This window comes from Ascaphus truei, chromosome 5 (genome assembly GCF_040206685.1).
Source record: "Ascaphus truei isolate aAscTru1 chromosome 5, aAscTru1.hap1, whole genome shotgun sequence".
In the NCBI taxonomy this organism is placed as follows: Eukaryota; Metazoa; Chordata; class Amphibia; order Anura; family Ascaphidae; genus Ascaphus; species Ascaphus truei.
In genome coordinates, this window is record NC_134487.1 from 117,458,960 (window position 1) to 117,471,751 (window position 12,792).

Sequence of the window (12,792 nt, forward strand, 5' to 3'; positions counted from 1 at the left end):
AGCTCTCTGAATACGGCCGTTTTCAACACTGGAGAGATTTAGGTTCTCTCCAGCTGCGCGGCGAGTTTCAGAAAAAAAAAAAAATGACGCTTTTTTTTAAAACTCACCATTATCTGCCTTTCTAAAGGCAGATTTCGGCAAAATATGCCGCTTTCCCTGTTAGCGCTGCTCTCTGCATGAGGCCCACAATGTCTATAAATAAAGAGATTGTAAAAAATGACTGTTTTGTCAAACCAAAGCAATCCAAATGTGCTTATATATACCCATGTTCTGTATGAATGTATTTGATTATATGATGTCTATTTTTCAAGCAGACAGCCCTTACCAGGCTGTCAAGCCCATGAAGAAATTAAGAAAGACAAGGAGACCATCACCCTCATCCTCACAGAGGTTCCAGATGAGGAGGTAGATTCTGCTGCTCCAGCTGCCCCAGCCGCAGCTCCAGCTGCCCCATCTGCACTGCCTGCTACCCCATTTGCAACTCCAGCTTCCCCTGCCACACCACCTGCTACCCATGCTGCTGCCCGTGCTGCTGAGGTTCCTGCTCCTCCGGCTGCTGCTGCTCCTTCTGCAACTTCTGTTGCACCCAGGCAGCAGAAGCCAGTACCCCTGGATTAAAGCACTATAGTAGGACATCAGCAGGAGCGGCTTCATATGCAGAGGGTAGGCTTCAGAAGCATAACTGCCCAGCTCACAAGGATTGAGAAAACATCACTCTGCCAGTACTGCATCACCACCAATGTGATTCGCAAGCACAGCAGTGCAATACTAAATGGCATTGAATTTCTATTGTGCAGGCAACAATACCTCCTCCTCCCCCATCCTCTCTTGAGTCGCCTGTGCCAAGGTTGAGGCATGGCAGACCTTGTACCAGGGGCCTAGTGAGCATAGGAAGAAGAAGAAGAGGAGAAGTTAAAGTTGTTTATAGTTTATTGTTGATGGTTATATTTTGCTGCCTTTTGTTTTCACACACAAGGGAAGTAACGGTGTGTGAATAAACGTTTTGTTCCCAACTTCTGTCTCTTGGTAATTCTTATAAAAAAAGACAGGGAAGCCCAATGCTACATCCAATTTGACAAAATATGTATGTTAATAAGTATAAAGTTAAATACTTCAATAATATTATTTTCTTGGTAATTTAGTTAAACCCTTTGGCCAAAGCGCTATAAGCCTGCATGCCAATGTCAAGGCATAACCAAATATGCAGGTCCTAACACTAAACCGTGAACCTTCCCTTTTACCCCTGTAGGACCTGCATATTTGGTTATGCCTTTGTACACCCATACTTAATACAGTTAAGATTATATACTGTAATCGGACCAACAAACACATCCTACATTCCTTTTAATCAGTAAATCCACAGTATATTGTGTTACATGACAATTACACCATATGAGATGCATCTGTTGATGTGTTTCTGGCATTAATATTCAATAATATATATCCTTGTATGACATGTAATGAAAGAGTTAAGTCATATACTTTGTACAATCATTTGGGTGGCCCTTTAGACCAGCCTTTGCTTGTAGGCTATTCCCAGAAATAACTTTATCATAATCATGGTCTGGATGTGAGTAATGGCAGGTTTTGGTGTGACCTAATTATCGTAGCGTTATTTCCATGTGCTAACATGAATGGAGGTTTGTACAGGAGTAAAGGGCACAGCGGATTCTGCAAATTCAAACTCATTTATTGAGCCAACACAACGTTTCGACCGTGAAGGTCTTTTTCAAGTGACAATGGCATGCCATTGTCACTTGAAAAAGACCTCCACGGTCGAAACGTTGTGTTGGCTCAATAAATGAGTTTGAATTTGCAGAATCCGCTGTACCCTCTGTTCCTTCCTCTATGTACTCAGACTGACTGCAGGCTTTCGTTCTAACATTGGAGCACCGGTAATTGTATCATTTTTCTCTTTTTAAGGTGTGCAGCACTCCTCTCTATTATCTTGTACAGGAGTAAACCAGACGTTCGTTAAAAGTGAACAATCTGATATTTTTCAGGTTAACTTGAAGGCATGGTGACACTAATCACATTTGTGGATCTGCATTACGACTTATCATCATGTTAACCCCATTTAACTTATCGATGAACATTTAACAGACTTCTGAGGATCTACCCTTCTGTGAGCTGCAGGAAGTAATCACGCTTTTGGACCTATCCTCACCCAAACCTACATATATCATAGTGATCAGGAGAAATACCAAAGCTATATAGCTAAACAAATTACGACCAAACTTCTGTATCATCTGCATACACACGTAACAACTATTTCTGGGATTTTGATTTGTTGTGATTATTTGACATTATTTGTTGATTGCTGAAAAATGTGAGGTAATGTTTTATGTTTAATATGTGAAACTCAATACAACTCTAAGTTACAAAAAAAAAAAGATAAAAATGTGTATTATTTCTGAAAGTATAACAGATAATAGGATAGAAAAGATTTGTAATCTTCATTGTTAGCCCTTAACTCACCACAAAGCTCAGTGATAATTATATTTACTCATTTCAATTAACCTCACTCCATAAATTGGCACATTTTTGTGTTAGCTGTTTCTCACCTCTTATAGAACTGGAGTATTGGAAGTGTTTTGTTTTTTTAAAGCAAATAAAAACATAATATTTTATTATAAGTACAGCTCAACCCCGTTATAACACGATCCGTTACAACGCGAATCCGCTTATAACGCGATGCAGGCGTGGCTCCCAATTTGTGTATTTAGGAATATTTTACAACACGATTATTGGTATCTCAAATACTTTATTGTACAATGCATACAATTGTACATTATTTCTAACGTAATTTGCTTATAGCGAGATGTGATTCTTTGGACCCCAAGCACAGCGTTATAAGGGGGTTGAGCTGTAAACGTAATAAGAACAACTTTGGACCTGTTTTCTGAAGGTTCGATTCTTGATAAAAGGCCATTGCCAAATCAACCTCTAAAGGTTTTGACATTCATATTCTTTTTTTAAAACGGGAGATATCTGTACAAAAAATAAACGCAGGTTTTTAAACCCCTTCGGTACTGTAGAGGACAGCAAGATATTACAGATATCCTCAATGCATTCCTGACCATCTATTAATAGAGAGATCATTTATCAGAGCCATGTTTATTTTACAAATATATTATGATAGGTGGTATGTAGTTAAGTTCATATTGACAAAATAAACTATATGAGCTGTACTGTTGTCCAAACTGGTACGTATATCAAAACAATCTTTTCATTTGAATAAATGTACAAAAAATGTTTTGTATTAAATATGGTATCACAGAAAATAAAATTGTTGGTTATTAAAATTCCTTTTTTATCTTCATGACAATTTCAGGTTTATCAATATATGCATGAAACCATTCCTATTAATGGCTGTCCCGAGATTCGTGCCCGTGCCACAGCAAAGGTGAGGTCTCTAAATCATTTTGTGTCGATATTTCGGTGGTGACAATTTTAATTGATTGTACGTGTGTGTTGCAGGAACTCTCGTGTGTACAGTAAGATGTAGACATCAGTTTCAGTCCAGATTCTAGAACCAGTACTGCTTCCCAGGTAACAAAAACAAAAGAAATCAAGCCTTTCCACTGTTCTTCCAGGGAAGATAATGTGTGGAATTCCAAACATCTTGCTTCAATTATTCTACAGTAAATGAAATCAATTTTTAATGTTTTCTCACTATCTGTCAGGAACTCCTATAACCCACCGAAGCAATTTTACATACTTTATGTTGAAAGCATTTATGACAACTGTTAAACACAATTAGCATACTGAAGCTGTAGTAAATTGTATGTTTTTTATAATAATAAATAATAATAATAATAGCATGTTCTTGTATAGCGCTGCTAATTGTACGCAGCGCTTTACAGAGACATTTTGCAGGCACAGGTCCCTGCCCCGTAGAGCTTACAATCTATGTTTTTGTAAGAGGAAGATATACAGTAGCAGCATACAGTATATAAATAATGAAAGAAATCCAGAAAATACGTGGAAATCAAAAATACACGCCGGTAGTACTGAAACTGTAAAGAAGTGGAAGATTTGTTGGTTTCATACACAATTGCATAAATATTTATTGAGAGAAAGGGATTTGAGAAGATAAAGGTTAGTGGCCCAGAAACAAAAATGATAAATAACATCCCTTGAAACATTCCTTTAAAGGGAATCCAAGTGAACCAACAGAAGTGACATTTTCATTAACTTTCACACCTCTCTTTTATGTGTTGAACACAACGGACCAAGACAAACAGCTCTGTAGTCTCGCAGGGCCCCGATGCTAAACTGGCCTACGTTGCACGAAACAGTTGAAGAACATGCAGGTCCATGTGAAAATAAAGTGTTCATTCATTTATAGAAAGTCTAAAAAAAGGGAAATTGGGACTTTATAATAATTTCATTTATTTAACCGATTCATTTCCATTTCTCAGATTTTTCAATGCTTTTTTGTGAGCTAGGTTGCACCAGCCCTTTTGATAAGTATCCACATGAGAAAACAGTAACGAATGTAAGGGAAAATTGCAGCAAAATAAACAATGCAGCGATTTATTCAATAGCTGGATGATTATTTTAGCAAATATCTCAGTGAAAACACAATACAGAGAACACAAATGTGAGATAAAATAACAAATCAAAACCAATGCAACCTGAGTAAATAGGACATTTGCTCATTTTTGTGATATGTACCATACAGTACTATAGCTGCCAAGAAATGTGCTGTTCAGTCCTAGATCAGTATTATGCTCTATGCACTATGCAGTGAGCAGTAGTAAATCTACATCAAACTGTAGGTACAACTACTGTGTGTACAGTAAGTGTAAGATACAAGTGAAAGCATCCCAAGCTGCTCATGAATCCAGGTAGTGGAGGGCAAAATGTTTGAAAAGAGGGGAAAAAGACAAAATACCCGTTTTACAAATTATATGCAGTATGTATTGCACAAATTACCTAATACATTTATTGTAATAGATTTTTCGGTATTTTGGAAAGACTATCACATAAACGTTGTGATGTTTTTACCACTGGTTACAAATCAGCTAACATGGAGGCAAGACTAACTACCCAGTTTGTATTTTTTAAGATAGCTGAATTTTTTGTAAAATATTATAGGACAGGTGCAATTATCTTCAGTTTAAAAAGACCATTATCTTAAGTTTCACTACAAATAATGATGATTTTTTTTTATTTCTTTGGTAATCTTGCATGTCTTAACCATGTGTTTAACAGTCTAAATGTGTTCAGTGCCACATACATTCTTTGAAGAAAAATCAATATTGGATTCCTAATTTAAGCAGCAGGCTAAGAGAGTAATGTTACACACTCTACAATATGTGGACTGTCTGTACTGCAAATATCTGCTGCATCTCTATATTTGTTGTTAATTGTGTGTAAGGGAGCCTGTTTGTGTGGAAGGAAATTAAATGAATTAAACATTATTTTACTTTGATTATTAAATAAAGCTTTTAGACTTCCTTTTTCTACAAAGCATAATTTAGCATCTGCTTAATATGGTATTTTGTCATATTAACCAGACACACTGGGGAAAAAATTGCGACCCCATCGCATAAGGTACAATGTAGAATTAATTCTCTGGGCTGTACCAGTACATAGTAACATTTTGTTTTAACAGTTTGTCCCAGCTACATAAAACACGAAGGCCCCTGATCAGTATGCTGTGAAGTCATCTTCCCTTTGCTTGGGAAAACATCAGCTTTTTTTATTCACTTGAATTGAGCTGAGAAGTTCCCAGGCGATGGGGAAGATGGTTTTACAACATATTAAATACGGGCAAATAATTCAGGTTGTGTGCCCAGAGAGCAAATTTCTAATTGCTCCTTTGGTTGATAATCGTCTGTAGTATGAATGAATTCAGTTGTATTATTTAAGAGCAGTGTTTTTAAGTTGCCTATGGGAAGTTTGCATTTGCTTTGATTTTAAAGTAGTTAAAAATCATGACAATGGGTGGGGAACAACATCCTTTAATAAAACATTATTATGCAAATTAAATTATTATGATTGTATTAATCAGTCAAATGTTGATTGGCAATTATTTAGCAAAACTGTAAAATGTCATCTTAAGAATTGGTTTTGTTTACATACAGTACATATAATGTAGATGATTTTAAGGTTTTTGGCAGAAAAGCAAAGAAAAAATCACAAAACTGTACTGCAACTTTACTGTATTGTAGTTTAACAATCAACAAACATTATCAATAAATTGGAGAAAATAGACAGAGAAATCTACGTAAGTACCAGCACTCACTGTCTAATAGCTAAATGATGAAAATAATTGTCATGCAGATAATAAATTTAATAATTAAACAAACCGGAAATAAATCAAATGTATTTGCAAAAACCAATGTCACAATGGGCATGTCACAAAGTGATGGGTGGGGGGAAAAAAAGGAAAAGGGGGAAAAACATGAAACACAAAGGAAAATACACAAAAAAAAGGAGAACGTAAAGTATGCTAGGGGGGGGCGATGTTTCAAGGGACTACCCCTTCGTCTGGCCCATTCCCCCTGGTCCCAAGGGGTCCCAGAGGTACTTCCCTAAGCCTTCCCCTATCACTGGTCAAACCAGACACCCCTGAAAATAGATAGCCATCATACAGTGTAGGCTAAACACAGCTTGTAGCAGGGCAACAGGAATCCACTATAGTCAATGCCAATAGTTCAAGTACCCCAGAGCACTGCTGGCAATAATACAGTAAAGGCTGAACACAGCTTGCAAAATAGCACCAGGAGTCCACACCAGTCAATGTGAATAGTTAATCAGAACAGCAAATGAAAACAGTAATCAAACCCTCTGTGGCTCTGCTCCTCATGCTCTGTGGAGTGCTGGGGAATGAAATAGCACTCTCAGCTCTTATAAGTAGTTGCCCGGGCCGCCGCTCCGCAGTGTCCTATGAATGACGTCATACGCCGGGAGTTCTCATCATGCAGGTTAGCTGCTGCCAACGTGGCATTTCCTAACTGCGCGTGCGTCAACTGTCCTCCTCCTCTGCTCGTGAGGGACATCACTGCGCATGCGTGAGTGGTCTCGATCTGCCTGCCTCTGACTCCAGTAAACAGCGTAGCCCCACAGTGATGCTGGAAAAAGTAGTAATAGCACTCCTGGAGGTCACAACAGCAGCTCCACCTTGAGGTGCTTGAAGCTCTCGCAGTCACTTGTAGGGAAAACATAAAAGGGGTGGAAAGCACAGCCAAATTAGTACTGATTCAATATTCAGACTCAACACATGACCCTGTCTAAGTAAAAGATACCAGACCGCCCCCTTCACTTTGAGACCTAGTGAAACAGATAAAATTATTAAAAAATAAAAAACCTGAATAAACCTTCACAGATAAACCATAGAAGAAAACCTAGGACTGAAAAAGTCACTGAAAACTAAGTGGCCAAGGACTTACCCACAGTTCAGGACCTGGACAGAGGTAGGTAGAAATGACTAAGGTGTCAGGATGGATCACTCACAAGCCAGTCTGGTTTGACCAGTGATAGGGGAAGTAAGGCTTAGGGAAGTACCTCTGGGACCCCTTGGGACCAAGGGGAATGGGCCAGATGAAGAGGTAGTCTCTCGAAACGTCGCCCCCCTGGCATACTTTCCGTTCTCCTTTTTTTTGTGTATTTTCCTTGTGTTTCGTGTTTTTTCCCCTTTTCCTTTTTTCCCCCCACCCCTCACTTTGTGATATGCCCATTATGACACTGGTTTTTGCAAATACATTTGATTTATTTCCGGTTTGTTTTATTATTAAATTTATTATCTGCATGACAATTATTTTCATCATTTAGCTATTAGACAGTGGTGCTGGTACTTACATAGATTTGTCAGTACTTTAGAGGGGAATAAGGGTCCCCTTTTGTTCCGTGCACCCTGCAATTGCATTAATTTATCACAATCAGTGTGCTGTCTATCGCCCCCTATCCCCTTGGAGAAAATAGACAATGTCAACCACTCAATGATAATTTTATGTATGTATTCATTTTTATTATATTTTAAAATGTATTTACAAAATTGCAATTTTAATTAAATATTAAAATCATTCCTGAAATAGGCATAAATAAGTATAGCTCTGCACATTTATAATTAAAAATCTTACCATGCCTTATAATACTATGTTTTCTACAAATTGTGAATCAAACACCAATGGCCACAATAAAAAGAAAAATACATTCCTTTCTTTCTTCCTTAAAGTCTGGAGGTGTTTATTGCATCACTTCTTGCACTAGCTTTGCAACCAAGAGATTGAGAAATGCCTCTCTTAGTACAAAAATTACATTGATTCATTCCAAACCTTGTTTTTAATTGTAAAGCAAGATACGTGAGATTTTGTGTACACAACCACAGGATGCAAATAAATAAGCATAACACATGTTTTCTAGATAAGCTGTAGTGCATACTGTGCGGAATATCATTAATATAATTTAGCTGTAAATGCAAATTTGCTCAATTGAATGCATTAGTTGTCACTGAACAAACACACTTTTGATTTGCTTTGAATACATTCTGCTAATCTAAAAATGACTTCACCAGTCATTAAAGTATTTATATAGTGGCTAACCCTCATGTATTAAAAGATGTAGATGTACTACTATGGTATGTATACATTATATATACATATCCAGTGTATATGTTACTGTTACAATGATTTATATAGCTGTTCATTCGCTCTTTGTCAGCTTCTATAACAACTATTTATTGTTTTATTATGACATGCCAAAGTATTGTACTGTAGTTAGAAGTCTGTAGTTGTACAGTACCAGGCAGTGCAATATGTTTTTAATTAAAGGACCTTTAACATACTTTTCTTTCAGTTAGATCAATGTAAATTGTCTTTATTCCAGGCAACAGTTGCTGCTTTTGCCGCCAGTGAAGGCCATTCTCATCCTCGCGTGGTCGAGCTGCCAAAGACTGATGAAGGACTTGGCTTTAATGTCATGGGAGGGAAGGAACAGAATTCCCCCATCTACATCTCCCGCATCATTCCAGGAGGGGTTGCAGAGAGACAGGGTGGGCTCAAGAGGGGAGACCAGCTGCTTTCAGTAAATGGAGTGGTATGTTTAAAAGGTTTTTTTCTTCTTCTGCAGTTAGTTGTATGATACCTTTTTCACAGGAATGGTAACAAGGAGTGTGTCTGTTTTAGCATCCTATTCAGACTACAGTTTATGGAGAAGGAGCGGCTCAGTGAGTAAAGACACTGACTGGCACTGAGAGTTTGAAGCAGGGGAGCCTGGTTCATTTCTCGGTGTCGGCTCCTTTTGACCTTGGGCAAGTCACTTTATCTCCCTGTGCCTCAGGCACCAAAAACATAGATTGTAAGCTCCACGGGGCATGGACCTGTGCCTGAAAAATGTCTCTGTAAAGCGCTACGTTAAACTAGCAGCGCTATACAAGAACATGCTATTATTATTATTATTATTATTATTATTATTACTTGTGGGTGTCTTCTTAGAGGTTTTGCCATCTGCATTATACATCCTGTACTTTAACATCCGCATTAAGAAAGTACAGAATCAGAAAATCCACTGTAAGACATATCTCATATAATATTACGTATCTGGTAAACGCTTGAAGACATTGGGTGCAAAAAATTCAAATGAAGTAGAACAATAAATATAAGAAATATATCACCATCACAGTTCTCATAAGAGCTAGATCTATGTAACAGCATCCTCTGTCCCAGTTCTGAGCTTTGGCCATCATCACTTTTGAGTACAGCCTGTGGTAACTCAGTACTGCTCATATCACTCTTGCTCTCTCCCAGAGCTCTCACAGAAGTCATTATGGGAGAATGTTCTGGAAGCAATATTTCAGTTGGATGTATCAAAGTGTGTGCCTGCAGATCATTAAGAGCAAGGTGCTAATGTGTATTGTGTGAGTGCAAATGAAAAAAATAAAGTAGTGGAGCACTGCTGCTGATAAAGAGCAGGGATGCAAATTCATATTGGTAAAAAAAAAGATTTATTCAACAAATCTTGTGTGGCAACGATAGAGGTAAAACCTCTAACGCATTTCTTGCCCCTGTTGGCGCTTTGTCAAAGTGCAAAGGACATTTCTTGCAACATGTCAATGGGCAAAAATCAGCAACATGATACAGTAGGGCCCCACTCATATGGCGGGTTCCGTTCTAGGCCGCCGCCGGAAAGCCAAAATCGCCAAAAAGCTAAATATAGCATTTTCTATCTCCACGGGCGATTTTCCATCTTTCCTACCCCTTCTACGCATTCGCGAACATGGCTGCTCGGCCACCCCCCTTCTGCGCATGTGCAGTCATGGCGGCCCCCTTCTTGGTACCGCCGTATTGGCGGAACGCCGAGAAGTGGGCCCTACTGTAAATAGCTTTGTTCAATATTTAACTAACTACATTTCTTTTCAATAGAGTAAAAACATTTTTTAAACATTAAATAATTAGATTCTGATAGAAATCTAATGAACAAGCTTTTAGGTATTTAACTTTTCTTAAATACTATCTATTATTTTGGTCTTTAATTTGGTACATATGGTGGCGAGAAAAAGTTTGTGAACCGCAATGATAATTATTGAAATTCCATAGTTTTTCCATGATAACCTTCTCGAATCAAACCCAGTCTTTTCTTAAATATCCAATCGGGTTAATATTAACTAATTCTATGTCTTTTTAAACAAAATGATGTATGAATTAGACAAACAATGAGTAATTAAGATTCAGGGTAAGTGCAAACATAAGTGAAACCCTGGTTTTAAAAGCTCAATTAAAGGGGATAATTAGACTCAGGTCTTTAAAGAATTAGGTAGATCATCAGGGGTGAGTTTGGGAGGCCCCACCCTACTGTATATAGAGATCAGAAATGTTGTGAATTTGGTCTTCACCATACAGGTGTGTGTAAACATGTCATATCACAGTCAAAAGAAATCTCTGAGTATCTCAGAAAAGCAGTTATTTATGCTCATCAGTCTAGAAAGGATTACAAAACAATTTATAAGAATTTCGGGCTCCACCAATTCACTCAGACAAATGGAGAAAGATGAAGACCACTGTCACTCTACCCAGGAGCGATCGTTCTACCAAAATCTCTCAAAGAACAAAGCGGAAAATCATCCAGAAAGTCACAAAGAACCCCAGAGTAACATCCAAGGATTTGTAGGCCACTCTCGCCTTGGCTATGTGATTGTTCTGAAGTTCGCCAAAGAGCACATAAACTTCTGGAACAATGTTCTCTGGACAGATGTCAAAGGTAGAACTATTTGGCCTCAATGAGAAATTTTACGTTTGGAACTGCTTTCAAACTGAAGAACCACATCCGAACTGTCAAGTATGGTGGTTGGAGTGTGAGGGTTTGGGGCTGCTTTGCTGACTCAGGACCTGACGGCTTGCCATCATTGAAAACCATGAATTCTGCATTGTATCAAAAGATTCTAGACGAGAATATCAGGCCATCTGTCTGTGAGCTGAAGCTGCAGCGGAAGTGGGTCATGATCATAAACATACAATCAGATCTACAAAATAATGGATGCAGAAAAAGAAATTCAGTGTTTTAGAATAGCCTAGTCAAAGTTCAGACCTAAACCCCATTGAAATGTTGTGATAGGACCTCAAGCAAGCTGTCTATGCAGGGAAGCCCTCAAATGTCAATGAGTTGAAGCAGTTCTGTAAGCAGGAATGGGCCAAAATTCCTCAAAACCGATGTGAGAGACTGACCAGCAATTACAGGAAATGTTTAGTTGAAGTCATTGCTGCTCAAGGGGGTGCCAATAAGTACTGATTCTAAAGGTTCACATACTTATTCACACATGGATATTGAATGTTTAATCATTTGTGGATTAATGTTGAAAAAGTATCATGCTTTGTGTCATTTGTTTGATCAGGTTATCTTTATCAATTATTAGGACTTAGATTAAGATCAAATAACATATTAGGTTTGAAATATGTGAAAAGCATAAGTGGTTCACAAACTTTTTCTAGCCACTGAATAAATATTTGCTTCATAGTCTTTTCTTAACCCAAACTGCTTTTCACTTACAGAGTGTAGAAGGAGAACATCATGAAAAGGCTGTGGAGCTTCTGAAGGCTGCGACAGACAGTGTGAAACTGGTAGTGCGATATACGCCAAAAGTGTTGGATGAAATGGAGGCTCGTTTTGAAAAGCTGAGGACAGATAGGCGCAGGCAGCAACAGCAGTTATTAATTCAACAGCAGCAGCAACAACACCCACAACAACAGACACAGCAAAATCATATGTCGTAGGTGAGAGCTTTCATTATTTTCACTTCTTAAGAAAACGTGGGAACCAATTAAATTCCCAGTAACATACCATTCATACAAACATACATACATACAGTGGCGGCCGCCTTTATTTTCCTGCGGCCGCCACCGCGGGTATTTCAAATGTGCGGGCAGACGCGTTTTTTTATTTTTATTTCTGTCGGTGCTAGTTTTGGCGCCGCAGGCGCTCCATTGTTCGGCGCGCCTGCTCCATTGTTCAGCGCGATTAGCGGTCATTAGCGCTGAACGGGAGAGGGGCTGGCACGCGGCCGAGATGCGGCTGAGTTCGGCGGCTAAAAAAAAAAGCCCCGAACCATTGCAGGTAAGCTGTAGGGTAAGCTTAGCCGCTGCAGTACATATACATATCATTGTGTTCAACTTTAAAGCTTCTGTTAACATATTCGCATACAAATCATTTGCATTAACTTTTTTTACCTTCATCACATTAAACTTAATGAGAAAAAATTGTTTGACGTACCCTAAAGTCAGACAGGCCAGGACTCCAAAGGCCCCTGCGGCGTTTAGGGAACATCATACTATTATTGTTAGTTTTCTA

At 38.4% G+C, this 12,792-nt stretch overlaps 1 protein-coding gene across 4 annotated transcripts in view; it reads left to right on the forward strand.

Annotated features, from left to right (window-relative positions):
- Positions 1-12,792, forward strand: part of LIN7A (lin-7 cell polarity scaffold A) — a 101,016-nt gene that overhangs the window by 75,415 nt on the left and 12,809 nt on the right. For 2 of the 4 annotated variants that reach the window (XM_075600511.1, XM_075600510.1), the window contains exons 3-5: positions 3,335-3,406; positions 8,839-9,048; positions 11,997-12,218. In XM_075600511.1, coding sequence (XP_075456626.1) covers positions 3,335-3,406; positions 8,839-9,048; positions 11,997-12,218 — 504 coding nt within the window. The remainder of the gene's footprint in view (positions 1-3,334; positions 3,407-8,838; positions 9,049-11,996; positions 12,219-12,792) is intronic. The other 2 variants (XM_075600509.1, XM_075600512.1) reach the window with 2 other exon arrangements.